At 42.3% G+C, this 23,369-nt stretch overlaps 1 protein-coding gene across 3 annotated transcripts in view; it reads right to left on the reverse strand.

The window, feature by feature from the left end:
• Positions 1-1,089: 1,089 nt before the first annotated feature.
• Positions 1,090-23,369, reverse strand: part of LOC110523903 (spondin-1) — a 136,864-nt gene continuing 114,584 nt past the window's right edge. The window contains exons 7-16 of one of the 3 annotated variants that reach the window (XM_036978487.1): positions 20,897-20,961; positions 18,926-19,127; positions 12,677-12,817; positions 11,713-11,788; positions 10,931-11,113; positions 9,253-9,420; positions 7,258-7,425; positions 6,170-6,331; positions 5,116-5,400; positions 1,090-2,483 (exon numbers count right to left, since the gene is read on the reverse strand). In XM_036978487.1, coding sequence (XP_036834382.1) covers positions 2,314-2,483; positions 5,116-5,400; positions 6,170-6,331; positions 7,258-7,425; positions 9,253-9,420; positions 10,931-11,113; positions 11,713-11,788; positions 12,677-12,817; positions 18,926-19,127; positions 20,897-20,961 — 1,620 coding nt within the window. In that variant the 3' untranslated portion in view covers positions 1,090-2,313. Of the gene's footprint in view, positions 2,484-5,115; positions 5,401-6,169; positions 6,332-7,257; positions 7,426-9,252; positions 9,424-10,930; positions 11,114-11,712; positions 11,789-12,676; positions 12,818-18,925; positions 19,128-20,896; positions 20,962-23,369 lie in introns of all 3 variants that reach the window. The other 2 variants (XM_021603039.2, XM_021603048.2) reach the window with 2 other exon arrangements.

Below are 23,369 nucleotides of genomic sequence, written 5' to 3' on the forward strand. Positions count from 1 at the left end.
ACACTGCTATAGTACCTCAACTGCCTCGTACACCTGCACATCGACTCAGTACTGGTACTCCCTCTATATAGCCATGTTATTTAGACTCTTTATTGTTATTAGTTATTCACTGTGTTCCTTGTGTCACTATTTATATTATTTAAATTAAAAAATCTTTATCTCTGCATTGTTGGAAAGTAAGCATTTCACTGTTAGTCTACACCTGTTGTTTTACGACACATGTGACAAATAAAATTAGATTTTTGGTGCTCGGTCATTCATCTCGGCGGATGCCCCCCCCCCCCCCCCAACACCATAGATATTTAATGTCTGTGTCAGCAAGTGTCTCTCCCATAATTCATAGTAAATCTTTCATGAGTGTACAATGTAGGCCTCTGTATTTGTTACCATGGCTACAGTGGCTGGCTTTAACACTAATCAGGCAATCCACTCAGTGGCCATTATAGCTGAAACTAATTTATATAAAGACACATTGTATGCTTACCTTATTTGAAAAACAAGTGTGTTCTTCCCCTTTTGAAATTCAAGAAAGGAATGCAACTGTTCATTTCTCTCTATGGTTTGACATTGAATTGAAATGAAAAACAAACCTTTTGTGACGAAGAAAGCCAAATGAGAGATTGTTTCTTTAAAGTCCATCTGCTATTGGTTCTCTTAAATCTATCACAGCCCTGGTTAAACCTGTGGTTGAGCAGTAACTGAGGCACATGGCTGATTTGACAGTGGCAGAAGAACATTTATAAATAAACAGTGCTCTTTCTCTCCCTGTTGGTTGATCTTATACAGTGCAGCTGGGAGGTAGCTCATCTCTTGAACCCTGGAGCTGGGTACTCACTGTCAAAGTTAATGACTATCTCATTGAGAGCAATATGAAACAATGGCTTTTACAATAACATACAAGTGCTGTATGATTGAGCTAGGTCATTTCAGACAATTGGCTAAGTTGCAAGGTCCTTCTTCCTCTCAATTTCCTTTTCATGGTCGCCACCTAGTGGATTCAAATTGTGCCTACAGTCAAGGCAGACACTGAAAGTACAATACATGCTCTGTAAAAAAGAAAGTGTGACATGAGCAAAAAGACATTCAGAATTATTTCTCACATGTACTTTTATTGTAAAGGTTATTTATTCCAAAATATGGTGTGATATGGTGTAGAGGCAAAAAAAGAAAGAGAGAGGACAGAAAAAAACAAGAGAGCGAGAACATCTAAAAATGAGTTTGGCAAGACTTGGCTGACATTTTTATCAAAATACACAACAAAAATAACACAATATCTAATGATGCACACAATCGCTGCCCTCTCAATGAGGCATCTCTATGTTTAAGCCTCTACATGTATTACAATGGAATAAAAAGTCACTACAGATTCTTGTCTTGAAAAGAATAATCTATTTGAGGCATACAAAAACCTGGAATGATTGTTCACCTGTGCTTTGTTTTGGAATACAATTGTCAAATTAACAAACTAACCACAGGATACAATATTTTTTATAAATTACTTGGTTGGTATTTTCATTTAATAACGTTTCATTACAATCAACACTTATTTTCGAAAAAGTCACTGTGTATACAGGGCTACTTTGTACAAACTGTATGGAGTATTGTGGTTCATACAACAGGGTTATTATGCCCAAATCAACAGGGCAGTGATGTTTGGAGACCTGCCTTAATGATACAGGAATGCTGGAGTGACCCGGATAAAAACATTTGGGGCAGGAAGAAAATGCCAAAAGCTAATTCCTTGTGACGCCCTAGGCTAGAGGCCTGGGCTAATGCGACTCTAAGATTTGCAACTGCCCTTTTAAACATGGTGATCATCATAATCTGGCCACAGTTTGAAGTCTAGGGCCACAACCAGTGAAGTGAAGTCTTCTGACTGAGAATCGTTAGACATGCAAGAGTGAAAGTGTGTCATCACTGCTAGCTAGTGAAGCCAATACAACGGTAGTATAAAGACAAAAATAACATTGTAAAAAAACGTGTTGTATTGTGTGTGGTTGTGAAGTTGTGGTGTAATGTATAGTGTTGGTTACATAGTAATACATAGGCCTGCTGAGTGATGAGGCTACTAGAAGACTAATGACTGACGCTGGTCTCGTCCTCAGCCCAGTGATCCACTAAATGCTTACAGTAATGGCATCTCTGGAGAATCTCTTATCTCCATCCAATACACAGGTGGACTGTCTCCACCACACCGACTGCCAACCTTGGCTAAATCAACACTGACTAAGTCTGCTTCTCCTTCCTCCCCCCAACCCTAACAGAGTGCATCGTATAGTATCACAGAGAAACACAGATAAACAGCAGCGCCCCCTAGCAGGGATGGACTTTACAGGCGCGGATCTCCTTCCTGTCCTTGCAGCTGGTGACCTGTGCCGGGGTGTTCTTAGCTCTCTTCTTCACCGTCATGAAGCGCTCCTGGATCCCCCCGCCGCAGTGTTTGGTACAGTCTGTCCAACTGGACCAGGGCCTCATCTTGCAACCTGTGGGAACAAGTCAATGACATGAGAGAGGAGGGTTTCAGATTACTTTCTTTAGTTTGCCAGATCCATCCCGTTTAGTAATATACTAATTGAATATGGCATATCAGTTAAAGATGCACTATGCAGAAATAATTGCGCCATTTCCTGGTTGCTAAAATTCGAATAGTTTGCCTAATTTCAGTTTATGTGAAAAAACAAGCAAATATAGTGTACAGCAGGGTTTCCAAAAGTCGGTCCAAAATGGAAAGTTACAGATAAAGTCTGCATCACTATACTGAGAGCGTTGGTGTATTTTTTATTTTTTTTATAGCTTTTGTATAGCTTTTGTTCATATTTTATCTAAGCCCTGGCCTCCATTTCCCATTATTACTGATTATGCATGGTAAGTGCTGGGGGGGGTAATGCTGCCTAGCAACCCTAGAGGATATACCACGGTGGGGTTATTTGTCACTGTCTACAGCTCATTAGCCCCAGGTTAAAGAGGCCTGTCCCTGTCTCTGTTGGGAGGCAGCAGTCCAAAGCCCACCCTGACTATTTGGCCTCTACCTGCTCATCAGGAAGGCCATCTGTGAGCTGGACTAGTCACTGTATCACCCTAACAGGGCTGATCAGCATTGAGTGTAGCCACTCTAACACAGCAATCGCACTGCGCCCGGCTGGCAAGGCAGAGAGGGAGGGAGGAGGGGGCAGAGTTGATCCTCTCAAGCATTGGGCGGGGCGATTGAGAGTGGGCTGCATGGGCCCCTTGAACCTTGACTGAGAAATGTCTATTTACATTCAGAGCTACAACGGATATCTCAGTGGGACTCATGGAGAATTAATCATGAGTGACTGTGAAATCATCGTCAATGACTTGCCCTATGAATGTTTTGTCCTTTATATTTGGGATATAAAGGATACATCAAGGTGGTGTATAAATCATGAATCAAGCATGGCTTGACAATGACATTAATCAAAATGTGGAACATGGCTGAAAGAGGAAATGACAAGAGAGGTGATGAAGATGGTCTTGATGAAAACAATGATAATGATGAAGACAGTGATGAAGATGATAATAACAAAGGTATATACAGTGGCTTGCGAAAGTATTCACCCTCCTTGGCAGGATTTTTGCATTACAATCTGGAATTGAAATAGATTTTGGGGGGGGTTGTATCATTTGATTTACACAACATGCCTACCACTTTGAAGATGCAAAATATTTTTTATTGTGAAACAAACAAGAAAAAATATAAAAAAAAACAGAAAACTTGAGAGAGCACAAGTCAAAACTTTGTAGAGAGACCTTTTTCAGCTATTACAACTGCAAGTCTCTTGGGATATGTCTCCGTAAGCTTGGCACATCTAGCCACTTGGATTTTTGCCCATTCTTCAAGGCAAAACTGCTCCAGCTCCTTTCAAGTTGGATGGGTTCCGGTGGTGTACAGCAATCTTTAAGTCATACCACAGATTCTCAATTGGATTGAGGTCTCGGCTTTGACTAGGCCATTTCAAGACATTTAAATGTTTCTCCTTAAACCACTCGAGTGTTGCTTTAGCAGTATGCTTAGGGTCATTGTCCTGCTGGAAGGTGAACCTCAGTCCCGGTCTCAAATCTCTGCAAGACTGAAATAGGTTGCCCTCAAGAATTTCCCTGTATTTAGCGCCATACATCATTCCTTCATTCTGACCAGTTTCCCAGTCCCTGCCGATGGAAAAACATCACCACAGCATGATTCTGCCACCACCATGCTTCACCGTGGGGATGGTGATCTCGGGGTGAAGGGAGGTGTTGGGTTTGCGCCAGACATAGCGTTTTCCTTGGTGGCCAAAAAGCTACATTTTAGTCTCATCTGACCAGAGTATCTTTAAGCAATGTTTTTTTTCCAGCCACTCTTCTGTAAAGCCCAGCTCTGTGGAGTGTGCAACTTAAAGTGGTCCTATGGACAGATACTCAAATCTCCGCTGTGGAGCTTTGCAGCTCCTTCAGGGTTATCTTTAGGCTCTTTGTTGCCTCTGATTAATGCACTCCTTGCCTGGCCCGTGAGTTTTGGTGGACGGCTCTCTCTTGGCAGGTTTGTTGTGGTGCCATATTCTTTCATTTTTTTTACAATGGATTTAATGGTGCTCCGTTGGATGTTCAAAGTTTCGTATATATATTTTTTTATAACCCAACCCTGATCTGTACTTCTCCACAACTTTGTCACTGACCTGTTTGGAGAACTCCTTGGTCTTCATGGTGCCGCTTGCTTGGTGGTGACCCTTGCTTTGTGGTGTTGCAGACTCTGGGGCCTTTCAGAACAGGTGTGTATATATACTGAGATCATGTGACACTTAAATAAAGTCCACCTGTGCATAATCTAACTAATTATGTGACTTCTGAAGGTAATTGGTTGCACCAGATCTTATTTAGGGGCTTCATAGCAAAGCGGGAGAATACAAATGCACACACCACTTTATTTTTTAGAATTAATTTTTTCCATTTCGCTTCACCAATTTGGACTATTTTGTGTAGCATGTCCATTACATGGAATCCAAATAAAAATAAATTTAAAATACTGGTTGTAAATGCAACAAAATAGAACTCCAAGGGGATGAATACTTTTGCAAGGCACTGTATGCAGTATATGTGAAGGTGATGATGATGACTGACCTGGCTGTTCCTCCACTGCTGCATCTCGTTCTTGCTGTTTGCCCCTTCTCTTCTCTTTCCCGCCGCCCACCTCTCCCCCCCGTCGTCTCTTCCTCTCCTCGCTGGCCCTGGAGCCCCTTTTGCATTTCCTGATCTTACACTTCTTCCTCTGGACCGTCTCGGGGCAAGGCTCCCCTCCAAACTGGGGCTCCAGCTTCACCATGCGCGTCCTGATGGTGTGGCCTTTACCGCAGGACTTATTACACTCAGACCACTCCGTCCACTCTGATACCATGCAGTCCGTAGCTGGGGAGAGATAGGAAAGGGTTTGGGGGGGGGGGGGGGGGGGGGGGTATTGAAAGGTTGAGTGAAAAGCTACTTGCTAATGTCTCTATTCATGCTCATTGGACAACTACTTACTTACCTGACAATGATGAAAACTCCTTAATTTAAGCGACATAAACTTAGCTGTGTGTTATTATTGCAAGTCAACCCTTGCTAAAAAACGCTGAAGGATTATATTGTCCAGTAGGGGACTGGTATGGTTTTCATTTCAACCAGAGGAACAAAAATAAATGTTAATTAGTCTGCCTGAAAACCAGAAAACTATTTCTTGTTTCAATAATTCTTTCCATAATCCATTTTCACATTTGACTGCATCATTCATGGAATAATACGACTGTGTATTTTTTGCAGAACATTTGTTTTTTACTTTGCAAGGAACCCGATTAGAATATAAATAATGGAGCTTCGCTTTAAATGTCAAAGTACAAGGAGACGGAAGATGTCAAATCCTCCATGACGGAAATCTGCCTGGTGTCTGACTTCCACTATGTCTGTCTGTGAGCCTAAGTCTCAACACCTTTTTGGCAACACACAGGCTATTGCTATGCAAAACAAACCATTGGAGTCAGCTATACAATCTGGGACTAGGCTATGACAGTGCTAAAACAAACAAACATATGAATTTGAAATATTATGCACAAAGTTGGGCACTAGTTTCTAGTGGTCACACTCTGTTTTGGCGTTGATGGTAGTGGTAAACAGCATGGCAACATCTGATGGTGACACTTACGACACTCCGGCTGCATACACCGCTCCACCTGTTCCAGCTCCTCAGTACACTCCCCCAAGTCTGGAGACTTGAGCATGCGCTGGCGTGTACGCACTCCCTTCCCGCATGTCACACTGCAGTCGCTCCAGTCGGACCACGGAGACAGCATACACGGAATAGAGTCTGCAGGGATAGATAGACCAAGCATGGGACTGTCAGTCTGCACATAATAATGTCCCCTGCTCTTCAGATCAACTGCTGTTCGGTAGTTTCAACATACAACATTTAATTTCCGCTACCTTCATCTGCTGTTTTTCATACCTGGGACTTAAAATGATTTTATTGGGTGACTATACACTGGATGTACAAAACATTAAGGCCACCTTCCTAATACTGAGTCTCCCCTCCCCCTTTTGCCCTCAGAACAGCAGGACAGACAAGTCAGGAAATGGACTCTACAAGGTGTCAAAAGCGTTCCACAGGGATGCTGTCCCATTTTGACACCAATGCTTCACTGGATGTCCTTTGGGTGGTGGACCATTCTTGATACACACGGGGAAACTTTTGAGCGTGAAAAGCCCAGCAGCGTTGCAGTTCTTGACACAAACTGGTGCGCCTGGCAGCTACTACCATACCCTGTTTAAAGGCACTTGAATATTTTGTCTTGCCCATTCACCCTCTGAATGGCACACATACACAATCTATCTCTCTATTGTCTTAAGGCTTAAAAATATATTTTTTAACCGGTCTCCACCTCTTCATCTACACTGATTGAAGTGGTTTTAACAAGTGACATCAATAAGGGATCATACTGTACTGTAGCTTTCACCTGGATTCACCTGGTCAGTGTATGTCATGGAAAGAGCAGGTGTACATAACGTTTTGTACACTGAGTGTATTTTCATGCCTTCTCTCCTCTGAGATATTCTGTCAATTTTAGTGTGCACCTAGCCTGTTGGATCGAGATACATAAAAACTACAGATGCCCCTTGGCAGATGGCTGAACAAGGCTGCCTGTCACAGTGCTTTTAGATGTAGTGTCTCTGGCCTGCAGCCCGGGACCTGGGGGATGAGGCAGGTGTTGAGTGGGTGTGGGGGGCGTTACTCACGGCACTCAGGCATCATGCATTTCTCCACCTCTGCCACCTCCACTTTGCACATGGAACCATCCGAGGGGGGCATCTTCACCATGCGCTCACGTTGCTTCATGCCCAGCCCACAGGTGGTGCTGCAGGGATCCCACTCACCCCACTCCGTCACCACACAGCTACTGAGGGCTAATGGAAGGGACAGGGACAGATACACGCCCATACAATGGGATGGTTCTTTGTTATGGCGGCTTGCGATTACTGTTTTTAACATTACTTGAGAAACTTGGTTTCATTAACACACTGACTGAATAAGCCTGTTGGCATTTAGCAGCAGGGCTAAGGAAGTATACTTCAAAAGAACAGAAAGGCCCGCACACTGAATATGCTCGCAATTACAACCTTTATTGACAATGTTTCCATACACAAGGATCTTTATCAGGTCAAACAGAGTGAGTGCTCACATCCAAAAATATTTACACATTTCACCTCACATGACCATTATGCACATGGCTATACAAAGGGCACTAACCATTCATCACAGAGGTACATACGGTCATAAAGGACTTTGACACGTCTCTGTTTTCGCAATGACATTCAAATCAGCATTGAAAAAAGGCGCAAGTTTAAGTTTGTTCCACCTGAGCGAGTCTGACCCTAAGTCAGAGACCATTATGATGACACACCAAATGTGTTTGTCACGACTTCCACCGAAGTTGGTGCCTCTCCTTGTTCGGGCGGCGTTCAGCGGAGCCTCCTACGACGGTCCACAGTCCGGAACCTCCTATGATGGTCCACAGGCTGGAGCCTTATTCTTCGCCGGGGCCCAGTCCAGGCACGGTGTCCAGTCCAGCTCCATGGCCGGAGCCTTCCTCTGTGCCGGTGCCCAGTCCAGGCACGGTGTCCAGTCCCACTCCTAGGCCGGAGCTTTCCTCTGCGCCGGTGCCCAGCCCAGGCACGGAGGCCAACTCAGCTCCAAGGCCGGAGCCTTCCTCTACGCCGATGCCCAGTCCAGGCACGGAGGTCAACTCAGCTCCATGGCAGGAGCCTCCCTCTGCGCCGGTGCCTGGGCACGGCGGCCAGTCCCGCTCCATGGCAGGAGCCTTCCTCTGCGCCGGTGCCCAGTCCAGGCACGGCGTCTAGTCCCGCGCCAAGGCCGGAGTCTTCCTCGGCGCCGGTGCCCAGTCCGTGTGCGGCGTTCAACCCAGCTCCATGGCCGGGGCCCTCCTCTGTGCCAATGCCCAGTCCAGGCACAGCGTTCTACCCAGCTCCATGGCCGGGGCCCTCCTCTGTGCCAATGCCCAGTCCAGGCACAGCGTTCTACCCAGCTCCATGGCCACCTGTGGTCTGTCATGCCCTGACCATAGAGAGCCTTTTTATTCTCTCTTTTGGTTAGGTCGGGATGTGACTAGGGCGGGTGTTCCTATCTAGGTAATTGTTTTATTTTTTATGTTGGCCTGATATGGTTCCCAATCAGAGGCAGCTGTTTATCGTTGTCTCTGATTGGGGATCATATTTAGGCAGCCATTTCCCCACTGTCTTACAGTGTATAGTCAGTAAGCAGTTATTCCGGTGGGCCCCTTTGGCAATTATTTAATAAAACCAAAAGCTTACCTTGACTTGGAAGAGTTTCAGTGTTGCGTTGGATAGTCATAGCCAGCTAGCTAACATAGCATCCCTCGGTTTGAGCCAGGCGTTTGAGTAACTAAACTAGTCAGCTACATTTGCTAGCTAAATAAATGACACTTTCTTTTGCTTCTCCGTCATTTTTGAAGGAATGAACTTGTTGAAAACTATTCAGCTATTGTCTTTCTCCTTCGAGTCAACTACTCACCACATTTTATGCACTGCAGTGCTAGCTAGCTGTAGCTTATGCTTTCAGTACTAGATTCATTCTCTGATCCTTTGATTGGGAAACATAAACTAAGGATTCTAGCTTTAACACAGAAGGCCTGAACCCACAATATGATCCTAATGTCACAAAGACTTGTACCCTCATGTTTCAGTGAGACTCACAGCAGTCGTCGTTGACCACACACTTCTCCGTCTCCTCAGTGTTCAGAGAGCAGATGGATCCATCCTCCGGGAACTGTTTGATGTAGCGCTCCCGAGACCTCATCCCCATCCCACAGGACACACTGCACGGAGACCAGTTGATCCACTCTGACATCATACAGGTAGACGCTTCTGGGAATGACGAGGCATAGACAAGCATGGTTAAACCACACTGGAGGCTGTGGTCACCATTGTGTAATGGTGAGTGCAGGATTCAGTCTGATTTAACCAGGCTAGAGAAAACGAGCAGGGTAATTAACATGCCATAACATGCAACAGCTCTGTCCATTCATTCCATCAATACTAGCTGACACCTGAATTACACCTGCACCTTCTTCTGGTAACAAGTAACACACCCTAAAATATTTGATTTAGTCCTACCTAATCTTACTCGGCTCTCTCCAATTATCTGGGAACAGAGCATGTAAACAAACAAAAAAAATTCATAGAGGATGGATAAACTTTGGGGAACTTTCCATGGATTTCTCTTTCATCTGGTCCATCCCACTGCCTGCCTGCGGATTGGAAGCAGCTGTGAGTGTAGCTCAATAAAGCAGAGCTAAGTGGATCATTAATAAGAGCTGTAAATAAATGTGGCCCTGATGAGGCCCCCAGGGGCCACGTCCAGCTTCAGAAATATCAATCAACCACGGACATTAACAGAGCGATACAAGAAAGGAAAGGAGTGACGTGCAGGAAGAAAAGCATACGCTGCCGGTCCTATTAATCGATAGTGTGTGTTGGAGGGAAACAATAGCCTTGAACAATTCAAACACACTTTATCAAGCCCTGACAAAGCTGAGATTTGGGGCACGAGTAGAGAGAAAGGGAGGAATGACAAACACCTCTGCATGACTGATCATGTGCCTTTTGGCATGGTGGACTAAATGGACAACTTTGATGAGAATTGGACAAAGGACCAGTTAGTTCCTGAGAAACAAAGTTGATGTCAATCTGACTGAATAGAACAGCCATCAGATCTGTCTTGTTTACAGGAAGAAGAAGACTTTGTGGAATATTATATTCCTGTCTTTGGATCTTTACCTGGTTGTGGGACTTGATGAGGCTCCAAAGTTCCATCTTTACATGTTGTATTTGAATGCCAACAACAAAACGGTATTAATTGTGCATCATACGTAGCATGTAAACCGGGAAAGGGAAAACAATGGCAACAATGCATTTTCTTGTGCTTGGCTAGTAAATTGGAGGATCGTGACACCATTTCAACCCTAATCCCTGTTCCCATTCATGGATATGACTGTCTTTAGTCAATATGACATGTACACGACTACACAGGGATCACCAGCTGAGCCTGCAGAGCAGCAGACAAACCTTTAGCCAACAACCTCTTCTTTATGACCTGCTTTAAAAAAAACAATAACATACTGTCTTACTTACTTACTGTCTTTTTCCAATTTTTGGAAGCTTTTTTACAGCCATTGGAGATGGAACAACATGTTCTGAATGAGACAAAACTGTTGGATTTCAATTCTCAAAAATTCATAGACGTTTCACCCAATTGTTTTTAGGCAGGCAAACAACTGTATTCATGTCTAAGCGGAGGCGACTTTGTCAGCTGACTCATACCATTAGTGCTATGAATGAGAAACAGGCCTGTGACACTGTCCTTAGTCCTCACCCTCCTCGCTGCAGCCAGGCCCCATGCAGGGTTTGAAGTCCTGGGTGTGAGGGCAGGGCACACTGAGGTCCAGCTGGGCCTTCAGCATCCTTTGTCTCATCCTCCGGCCCTTGTCACAGCTGGCTGAGCTGCAGGCTGACCACGGAGACCAGTTGGAGTAGATGCAAGTCTCTGGAGTGTCGTCTGGAGGAAGAAATACTCTATTAGACAATGCATTGACAAGTCCTCTTGGTCAGCTTGTCTGACAATAACTGCATTGGTTAAATGTCACTATCTTGTCATATTCTAATGAGATCATGTAAATGGGGATGGGGGGGTATTCATACTCAATTTTCTTGTTTATAACCCTATATATTCACTGCTTTAGAATGTGCTGGTGCTGTATAGGTATGGACTAATGCGCCTAACTGCCTAAAAAAGTCAATGCAAGTTCCCACAGTTCAGGTCTTGCTCTAACCACAGTGTATAGTTACTGTACAGTACCCACAGTACATGTATTGTAATGTACTAGAGACCTTCCTGTTAAGGAAAAAGACCGTGTTGCCCTCAACAGAAAGAGGTTAGAGAGAACCCGGTTCAAAGGTAGAATTGGACGTTAACTGCAGAGTGTGGTTAGAAACAAACTCCACAGGTTCATTTCTCCTGCTAGCAGTGTTGATGGTGTTTAGCAGACAGACATCTGGAAGTTTAAACATGGATTCAGGCAAAGCAAGTCCAGCAGCTAGAGCGTGTGGCTTTTAAATTGAACATCCCAAATTGGTTGAGATAAAGTGCTTCCACACCTTCCTCCTTCTCCTCCTGGCCAATATCTGCCACGATATCGTCCACCGTGTCCGGGACAATATTGCACTGCTCTCCCTGTGGACAAGAAACATGATTCAACATCACAAACACTGACAAGATTCTCAATTTACCATTTAATATCACATTCTTATCGGAGACAAGGGTAAACACACGAATATGTGTAATTTATTTTCTTGGCAATCTTCTGTGAAATGGAGGTTAGGTCAATATGACATCTGGTTGTTGGTTTAAAAGAGGGGTTTTTTTCAAATAATTATTTGCTTCAATTGGAAGGAGACAAACACATTGTAATTTTTCTATGTGTGTTCCAAAGACTTGCTATGATCACTATGGCAATATACGCTGAGTATACAAAACATTAGGAACACCTTCTTAATATTGAGTTGGTTTGCTGCTCTCAGAACAGCCTCAAGTCGTTGGGGCATGGGCTGTACAAGGTGTCAAAAGCGTTCCACATGGATGCTGGACCGTATTGACTCCAATGCTTCCCACAGTTGTGTCAAGTTGGCTGGATGTCCTTTGGGTGGTGGACCATTATTGATACACACGGGAAACTGTTGAGCGTGAAACAGCGTTGCAGTTCTTGACACACTCAAACCGGTGCTCCTGGCACCTACGACCATACCCTGTTCAAAGGCACTTAAATCTTTTGTCTTGCCCATTCACCCATGTCTCAGTTGTCTCAAGGCTTAAAAATCCTTCTGTAACCATTTAAGTGGATTTAAGTGGATTTAACAAGTTACATCAATAAGGGATCATAGCTTTCACCTGGATTCACCTGGTCAGTCTACTGCCCATTCAAAGAGCTATGTATCCAAAGCAACATTACATGTATAGTGACTGTGAGGAGAGTTATGTTGCATGAACATTCACATTTCTTCAGCGAGAGGGAGCAGACACAGACAAAGATAGCGGAATGAATGAGCCAGGTGCTGATGGTACCTTTCTGGCTATCCTTTCCACCAACACCCGGGCCAAGGCTGTGATAGGGCCTCCCTCAGTGTCGTAGAAGGGACTCTGGGGGTGGTCCAGGCTGGTCAGGGGCCGGATCCTCTCCTGGGGTATCGTAGGCTTGTTGGGAGACTGGAATGGTACGAGACAGGTTGGACTATGAGTGACACAATATTGACATTGGGCTAGGAGTAAGTGTAAGCCAGGGTAATATAGGTCCACGGGAGTTAGTACAACAGTACTAACAGTAATTCTAATAGGAGTTAGTATAGGTGCAGAGTTGGTATTAAAGGCCCAGTGCAGTCAAAAATATGATTTGCCTGTGTTAAACTGTGTAAATATATATATATAACTCAGCAAAAAAAGAAACAAGTTTCTCTGGTCTGATGAATCCAAGATGAAACTATTTTGCATGAATGCAAAGTGTCATGTCTGGAGGAAACCTGGCACCATCCCTACGGTGAAGCATGATGGTGGCAGCATCATACTGTGAGGCTAGTCAGGATTGAGGAAAAGATGAACGGAGCAAAGTACATAGAGTACATTAAGTACATATATTGATGAAAACCTGCTCCAGAGCGCTCATGACCTAAGACTGGGGCCAAGGTTCACCTTCCAACAGGACAACGACCCTAAGCAAACAACGACCAAGACAATGCAGGAGTAGCTTCAAGGACCGTCTCTGAATGTCCTGGAGTGGCCCAGCCAGAACCTGGACTTGAACCCGACCAAACATCTCTGGAGAGACCTGAAAATAGCTGTGCAGCAACACCGCAGAGAAGAATGGGAGAAACTCCCCAAATACAGGTGTGCCAAGCTTGTAGCATCACACCCAAGAAGACCGTAGTCGCTGCCAAAGGTGCTTCAACAAAGTAAATGGTCTGAATACTTAGGTAAATGTGATATTTGTGGAGGTTTTATTATTATAAATTAGCTAAATATCTAAAAAACGATTTTTGCTTTGTTATTATGGAGTATTGTGTGTAGATTGATGAGGGAAAAAACATATTTAATCAATTTTAGAATAAGGGTGTAACGTAACAAAATATATACAGTTGAAGTCGGAAGTTAACACACTTATGTTGGAGTCATTAAAACTCATTTTTCAACCACTCAACACATTTCTTGTTAACAAACTATAGTTTTGGCAAGTTGGTTGGGGCATTTACTTTCTGCATGACACAAGTCATTTTTCCAAAAAGTTGTTTACAGACAGATTATTTCAGTTATAATTTACTGTATCACAATTCCAGTGGGTCAGAAGTTTACATACACCAAGTTGACTGTGCCTTAAACAGGTTGGAAAATTCCAGAAAATGTCATGGCTTTAGAAGCTTCTGATAGGCTAATTGACATAATTCGAGTCAATTGGAGGTGTACCTGTGGATGTATTTCAAGGCCTACCTTCAAACTCAGTGCCTCTTTGCTTGACATCATGGGAAAATCTAAAGAAATCAGAGAAGACCTCAGAAAAAAATGGTAGACCTCCACAAGTCTGGTTCATCCTTGGGAGCAATTTACAAACGCCTGAAGGTGCCACATTCATCTGTACAAACAATAGTATGCAAGTATAAACACCATGGGACCACGCAGCCGTCATACCGCTCAGGAAGGAGACGTGTTCTGTTTCCTAGAGATTAACGTACTTTGATACGAAAAGAGCAAATCAATCCCAGAACAACAGCAAAGGACCTTGTGAAGATGCAGGAGGAAACAGTTACAAAAGTATCTATATCCACAGTAAAACGGGTCCTATATTGACATAACTTGAAAGGCGGCTCATCAAGGAAGAAGCCACTGCTCCAAAACTGCTATAAAAAAAGCCAGACTACGGTTTGCAACTGCACATGGGGACAAATATCGTACTTTTTGGAGAAATGTCCTCTGGTCTGATGAAACAAAAATAGAACTGTTTGGCCATAATGACCATTGTTATGTTTGGTGGAAAAAGGGGGAGGCTTGCAAGCGGAAGAACACCATCCCAACCGTGAAGCATGGGGATGGCAGCATCATGTTGTGGGGGTGCTTTGCTGCAGGAGGGACTGGTGCACTTCACAAAATAGATGGCATCATGAAGTAGGAAAATTGTGGATATATTGAAGCAACATCTCAAGACATCAGTCAGGAAGTTAAAGCTTGGTAACAAATGGGTCTTCCAAATGGACAATGACCTCAAGCATACTTCCAACGTTGTAGCAAAATGACTTAAGGACAACAAAGTCAAGGTATTGGAGTGGCCATCACAAAGCCCTGACCTCAATCCTTTCGAAAATTAGTGGGCAGAACTGAAAAAGAGTGTGCGAGCAAGGAGGCCTACAAACTTGACTCAGTTACACCAGCTCTGTCAGGAGGAATGGGCCACAATTCACCCCATTTATTGTGGGAAGCTTGTGGAAGGCTACCCGACACATTTGACCCAAGTTAAACAATTTAAAGGCAATGCTACCAAATACTAATTGAGTGCATGTAAACTTCTGACCCACTGGGAATGCGATGAAAGAAATAAAAGCTGAAATAAATCATTCTCTCTACTATTATTCTGATATTTCAAATTCTTAAAATAAAGTGATGATCCTAATTGACCTAAGACAGGGAATTTTTTGTGAGAAACTGAGTTTAAATGCATTTGGCTAAGGTGTATGTAAACTTCCGACTTCAACTGTGTATGTATGTATATATATATATATATATAGATACAGTTGAAGTCGGAAGTTTACATACACCTTAGCCAAATACATTTAAACTCAGTTATATACACACACAGACAATACCAGTCAAACGTTTGGACATCTACTCATTCAAGGTCTTTTCTTTATTTTTACTATATATATACACACACACACATACTAATAACACTGCAAAATGTTGAAAACTGTGATCACGCCCTTTTAGTGTAAGAGCTGTTTGAAAAGACTGCCTGAAAGTTCTGCCTGTTTTGGTTTGATGGAGTTTTGGTCTTCCATGGTGACATCACCTAGCAGTAAATTAGTTAAGAACAATACGAAAGAGAGTTTCAAACCTCTCTGCAAATAACAGCACATTTTCAGTTTTCCACTCCCCACTTGGACCACTCCCAGACAGTCAAATTCTTGCTTGAGAAATTGCCTTTTTGTAAAGGCCGCTGGTGGAAGTAGGTGAGGACCAAAGCACAGCGTGGTATGTGTTCGTCATTTTAATGGTAAAGCTGAACACTATACAACAAGCAACACCGAAACAGCTCCGTCAGGTGCAAAACACACTAAACAGAAATGAACTACCCACACCACACAGGTGGGAAAAGGCTACATAAGTATGGTTCTCACTCAGAGGCAACGATAGACAGCTGCCTCTGATTGAGAACCACACCCGGCCAAACACAGAAATCCAAAACATAGAAAATGAACATAGAATGCCCACCCTAGTCGCACCCTGACCTAACCAAAATATAGAATAAAAGCCTATCTATGGCCAGGGCATAACACTTTTCCTAAGAAGCTATTTTTGTTTATTTTTTTACCATTTTAAGGTACTTCATTGTTACCCAGAAATGATTTGATATTGAGATAAAAAAAAACGGCTTTATTGGACTTTTAAAAACTCTTAAGGTATAGGGGGCAGCATTTTCACTTTTGGATAAATAGCGTGCCCAATTTCAACTTCGTGCTACTCATGCCAGGAATATAAGATATGCCTATTATTAGTAGATGTGGATAGAAAACACTCCGAAGTTTCTAAAACTGTTTGAATCATGTCTGTGAGTATAACAGAACGTATGTAGCAGGCAAAACCCTGAGGACTAACTGTTCAGATTTTATTTTTTTGCCTCTGACCCTGAGTTGTCTTTGCCAAGGGATATTTTTTAGGAACCGGTTCTCAGTTCCTACCGCTTCCACTGGATGTCACCAGTCTTTGGAATTTGGTTGAGGTTATTCATTTGTGCAACGAAGAAGAAGCACATCCTGGAACAACATTACACTATTGAGAGTTGCGCCAGACGTAAGAAGGAGAATGGTTTGTTTACTTTCTGTATTGAACACAGATAGCCCCGTCTACAATTTGATAGATTATTAACGTTTAAAAATACCTAAAGTTTTATTAGAAAAGTAGTTTGAAATATTTTGGCAAAGTTTATAGGCAACTTTTGAAATGTTTTGTAGTGACGTTGCATTTTTTGGCAGCTGTTTTTTTCTGGATCAAACGCGTCAAATAAATGGACATTTAAGAAGCTCGTCAAAGGTAATGCATGTTTTATATTTTATTTCAGCGTTTTGTGTAGCGCCTGCAGGGTTGAAATATGCTACTCTCTTTGTTGGCATTGTGCTATCAGATAATAGCTTCTTATGCTTTCTCCGAAAAGCTTTTTAAAATCTGACATGTTGGCTGGATTCACAACGAGTGTAGCTTTAATTGAGTATCTTACATGTGTGATTTAATGAAAGTTAGATTTTTATATCATTATTTGAATTTGCCTCGCTGCATTTTCCCTGTTTTTCTCCCAAGTGGGACGCAAACGTCCCCTATACCATAAGAAGTGTAACACATCTCAGTCTTAAAATGCCTGAAATATCTCTTTTGTATACTAGTTGAGCACACCTAAGATGTAAATGCGGAATCAATAGTAAACTTTGCAATAAAAGCCCAACATTTGGTACAGAGGTATGTACCCAGAAAATATATAGATATGGATCCACCCCAGATTTGGCCTCTGGGGGGCGTGGCAGCCCCGATAACTCAAAAATATCTCAAAAATGTAAATACATATTTAGGTTCTAGTCAATGTCTACACCAAGTCGAGAGTCGCATCTTTTCGATGAAATTTGAACTAGAGCTAAATGTCTAATGTCACCGGCACCCATATCACCTAAATCGGCCTTATCTGTGGCCATTTTAGGTCATACCGGTATGTCAGACTAGCTCAATCGTCAAATTATCAGCCTCTGAGCATCACAGAAACACAACACTTTGAATAACAGACAAATGTTCATAACAAGTGGCTATGGGTGAGATGTATCAAAATATATTTTCAAAACATTTATAAAACGGTGTATTTTGAATATGGGGAATTTAAAGTATTTACTTGTGTTACAAAAGGTTAATCAAATCAAAAAGGGTTACTGTTTGACTGAAAGTGTGTTTTTCCATCACATCCAAAAAATGACCCCTGTTGTTGCTTTTAGGGGTTGAAATAATGTATGTTGGTGCTTTTAGGGTGAAGTTGAATGCACTAACTATAAGTCGCTCTGGATAAGAGTGTCTGTTTAATGACTAAAATGTAATGTAATGTGTAGCATGGGCACAGGGAAGGGAGCTAGTGAAACAGTATCGGCACGGGGCTGAGAGCGAGCACCTCGTCATGTTCAGCTGCCATCTGTTAGGGGCTTCTGTGTTTGATCTTAATATGCATAATTGATCGGCTGTGTAATATTCCTTTTATGAGTGATTTATGACATTGTTTCCTGCTCGGTGCTTTGTGAATCACCTTTCATGCTGCCGTTCCAGAACAGTAACTTCAGTTGAAGAAAAAACTACAAAAGCTATTGAGTCCCTTTCTACTTTAACTCCAGGGAATCTAGTTTTAGTTCACTTTTGGCTGATATATTAATTGGTGCTGCAGCCAACATATGGAGCCAAAAACTAAATAACTAAATCACATCTGGGGTATGTGAATGCATGATTTGTCCGCTTTCTTTGCATAGAAAGTATAAAGGCTATTTACAGAGTGTGAATGATTATGCTGTGTGTGTGGGTATGCATTGAAGTCTGGATATACTATATCTTTAGTGTCTTTTCTGGCCTATAGATGGCAGTGTCTTTTCTTTTCTTTTCCCAGTATCTTTACAAGCCAGCAGAAAGTTAACTATAAATTCCAGCGCAGGATTTGTTGGGTACATATTTACAGTGTAGCGACACAAGACTAGTCAGTGAGGCAGCCACTTGGGTAAATATGTCCGCCTCAATAAAACGACAACACAGTGGATGTGCTGTTTTATGTTTGCAGTGTGTTTTTCTCTGAATCTGTTATTGCGTTTTTCAGCCGAGGTTGGATGATTTGTATATTCATAAGTCATAAACAAAAAATAAAAAAGCAACGCTCCTGCACTATTAATGAAAGTAGATCAACAGCTTTCGTTCCAGATTCATGGCAAAATACAGAGGCCTGGTTACGAAAGTTAGAATGGCAGAAGTATTTTTACTAGATAACTGAAACCAGAGCCATTTACTACATATCGACCCCCATGTCTGGGGCCCCCAGGGCCTCACCTCGTAGGTGACCCCGTTGTCGGTGCCTGCGTCCCAAGGGATGAGGTCTTGGTCCAGCCTCTGGACCCAGCCACACTCCTTGGTGCAGAGGTCCTCTGCAGACAGCCCCACGTTCCAGTCAGGGCTGGGCCCCAGCATGCTCAGAAAGGACATGAGGTGACGCGTACGGTCCACTGAGAACTCAGCCGAGGGAGCTGCCCGCCTGAATAGACAAACAGATACAGACATGCATCGTATGCTCCTCAATGTGCCGATTGATCTGATTGATCAACACACAATGACATAATGTTAAAGACTGGTGAAGCCAGCTTGGTTTTCATTTTAATGCATCACATACCACACCAGTTATCTGCTTTAAGAGTTTAAATGAGCTACATACTGTCCAAACAAAAACATATAACACATTTCTGTCACGCCCTGGCCTTAGTTATCTTTGTTTTCTTTATTATTTTGGTTAGGTCAGGCTGTGACATGGGGGATTTGTGTGTGTTTTTGCTGGTCTAGGGGTTTTGTATGTTTATGGGTTGTTTTCTAGTCTAGGTGTTTTTGTAAGTCTATGGTTGCCTAGATTGGTTCTCAACTAGAGGCAGGTGTTTATCGTTGTCTCTGATTGGGAACCATATTTAGGCAGCCATGTTCTTTGGGTATTTTGTGGGTGATTGTTTCCTGTGTCTGTGTTTGTGCCACACGGAACTGTTTCGGTGCCAGTTCACGTTGTTATTTTGTATTTGTGTACATGTTGAGTTTTCTTATTAAATAACATGGACACCTACAAAGCTGCATATTGGTCCAATCCTTGCTACACCTTCTCTTCAGAGGAAGAGGAGGAAATCTGTCGTGACAATTTCGTTCATAACAGCTCAACATATTAATAAATAATTACTTGTTTCTATTCAGAACTTAGAGAGAATAATGTATCACTAGAACACATTAAAAAAAGTGTTAATGAAATAGATGTTTCGTTGGAAATGTTAAGGCTGGTGAATGTGTGTGGAGGCAAATAGACAGTTTCTGTCCCAAATGGCCCCCTATTCCATATATAGTGGACTACTTTTAACCAGAGCCCTATAGGCCCTGGTGAAAAGTAGTGCACTATATAGGGAATAGGTTGCTTTTTGGGACTCTGTGTTAATTGCCACAACACAAATTCTAAGAGGAGAATAACATCCAGTAACATCTGAATAGTTACTGACGTGTGAAGAGATACTTATATCATATTTCTCCTTGTCATGTTAAATAGGAGATAAACAACAAAACTCTGTACAATTCTGTAACATAACACGATGTGGGAGTGTAGTACTGCTCAATTTGATACAACTGAATTAGATATAACTGCAGTTCCTGTGAGATGATTAAACAAGTATGGAAACAACAACCTACACTTCGCTGTGCCCTATTTAGAGAACTTATTCCACATGCACATCAATCTCTTTAAACAATCTCCTTCCCTTTGAGACATCTATGTTGTTCTGATCCCCTTTTACATAAAACAAATGTATATGACTTCTCCAAACAGCCTCTTCTAAAGAGAGAAAATTGCCCGGCTTAATTGGTTGGCTGATGTTAAAATAGGTAAATGTAAATGTCTTAATGTATTGGAACTGGAGGGAGTCAATAACACTAATCACAGAAACACCCAGAATAAACACATCTCTCATCAAAACAGGAGTCTTCCTTTTGCAAACAAAATACCTCATGAAAAATGTACACAATCATTAATGAATTTAAAGAAAACACCCGCAGGCCAGGCAGGTAGCTATTGAATTAATGCTGGGTGATTATCTGATACTTAGCCTGTTTCTGATGAAGTTTTAAAAAATTATGAGAAATTCTGTTTTCATCTAAATTCTCAATTCACCTAGATTATCAAATGATAATCTCTACAAGTAATTTCACCGTTTTAAAACAGACAATTAACATTTTAAAACCTGTGAAAAGTGAGGGTACTCTTGTACATCACAGTGCACTCACACATTCAGGGGCTGCCATGCTGGCCACTGCGCCTTGGTTTTTATCACAGTCAGAACTTCATCACCCTGTGGATGACAAACACAGAGAGAGAAAGATACATTAGTTTGGTCAAATTAGAGAAAACTGCATGGAGAATACAGAAAGATACCCAACAGGGTGAATTCCTCTCTTTCTTATGAAATCTAAAACACTTTCCAATGTTGAGAGCTGTGAAAGTGGGCATCATGGGACCAGATGTGTCTGTTATTTTATAATAGCTGTTTTTTTCCACAAGAGGATTCCTCTTGTGGATCACACACAGTAGCTCAGCTGAGCTGGCCAGTCTGGGGGAGCAGGGTGTTAACATAGCAGCATTGTCACCTGCTGCTGAAAAATTAAAGGCCCAGTAGCAAACAGAGCCTTTTGATGTAAAACTAAGCAGGGGTTGTTGCTGCTCTGTGAGACAGTGTGGTGTCTGATGCTCTGTGAGACAGTGTGGTGTCTGAAATCAAATAAAGGAAAAACAGGGTGGTTGAGATCTGTGGTGTTACATGTAGCCTATTATTGTGTTTTCACACACGCAGCAATGCTCAGTCTCTTTTTGGGACGCGCCCCGCTTGCTTGCATACAAATAAATAAAAAATATGGTTGACTGATGGTTCCGCAATACCCTGAAAGCCTCCTTCTCTTTGTGGATTTCTATAGAAAACATGTCATTTTGAGAAAAAAGATATTGACATGGCTACAGGGTCTCTTTGTAGCTTTTCTTTTGAGACTATCAACAGTAGCCAGCATATTGCTTTTACCTTCACTATTGAAGGTTTACTTTTGTAAATCACTTTCCCGAAAATAAATAAGCTCAACGAGCAGATTGATGGGAACACCACAGGCTATCGTTTGTCACACACCCTACACATATTTGTAAGCTTCAATCTTGTTTTAAAAAGTAAATGAGCAAATCTAGTTCAACAGTGATTGAACCGAACGGTAGCCGAGCGAGGGCTTCGGAGCTAGCAGACGTGTGGCATGGCAGCGGATCGATACTGAGTTTCCTGAAGTCCCACACAGAGATGGAATTCATGTCGGAAGACCGGGCGAGGAAGATGACTGATGGCGAGAAGAAGTGAGACAGAAAAAAGGGTGCGAGGTGCAAACCCAAACCGGCTGTGAAATACAAGCACAAATATCATACCCCTAAGACATACTAACCTCTCACCATTACAATAACAAGGAAGGTATGATATTTAAGAGTCTGTAACTTTCTTACTCATCATTACTCACAATTCATTCAAGGTTATCTGTAATCATGGGAGCATCCACATTAATGAAGAAGTTTTAGAAACATATTCTATTATTATTTAGAATAAAAGTGACTCCAAAATGACACAATACATGATTTACCATTCATTTCTATTGGGCACAAAGTAATCTGAAACACAACCAAAACAAGCAGCAACTGCATCCAACAAGTTTGTAGAGTTATAAGCTTGATGTAATCATTATGTGCTAGGAATAAGTGTCACGCCCTGGCCATAGAGAGGGTTTTATTCTCTATTTTGGTTAGGCCAGGGTGTGACTAGGGTGGGCATTCTAGTTTCTTTAGTTCTATGTTTTCTATTTCTTTTTGTTTGGCCGGGTGTGGTTCTCAATCAGAGGCAGCTGTCTACCGTTGTCTCGGATTGAGAATCATACTAAGGCAGCTTTCTCCCACCTGTGTTTTGTGGGTAGTTGTTTTCTGCTTTGTGTCTACACCTGACAGAACTGTTTCGTTCTGTTCTACTTTGTGATTTTGTTTCAGTGTTCAGTTTGATTAAATATCATGAACGCTTATCACGCTGCACTTTGGTCCACTCCTTCTTCATGCAACGACGAACGTTACAATAAGGGACCAAATATGAAACTTTTCACTACATTAAAGTGAATTTGTCCCAATACTTTTGGTCCCCTAAAATGGGTCGACCACGAACAAAAGGTGCTGTAATTTCTAAACGGTCCATGCGATATCAATGAAAATACTCTCAAATAAAGCTAACAGTCTGCACTTTAACCTCATCGTCATTGTATCATTTCAAATCCAAATTGCTGCTATACTGAGCCAAAACAACAAAAAAGGGGTCACTAAATTGTTGCCATACAGAGCCAAAAAAACAAAAAAGGAGTCACTGTCTCAATACTTTGAGCTGACTGTAATTGGCAGCCATTAAATCAATATTTGTTTTGTTTTCAGATTATCCTTCCGGCCTCCCACTGGCTTTTCACAGCCAGGCCTATTTATCAAATCTGTTTGGATTTAACTTCGGTCGATTTCATGAACAACGTTTCCGTTGAGAGTTGGCTAGGCCAGAAATGTCCCGAAGCCACTCCTGCGTTGTCTTGACTGTGTGCTTAGGGTCGTTGTCCTGTTGGATTGAGGTCCAGTCTGATGTCCTGAGTGCTCTGGAGCAGGTTTTCATCAAGGATCTCTCCGTATTTTGCTCTGTTCAACTTTGCCTTG

This window comes from Oncorhynchus mykiss, chromosome 1, assembly GCF_013265735.2.
Source record: "Oncorhynchus mykiss isolate Arlee chromosome 1, USDA_OmykA_1.1, whole genome shotgun sequence".
Classification (NCBI taxonomy): Eukaryota; Metazoa; Chordata; class Actinopteri; order Salmoniformes; family Salmonidae; genus Oncorhynchus; species Oncorhynchus mykiss.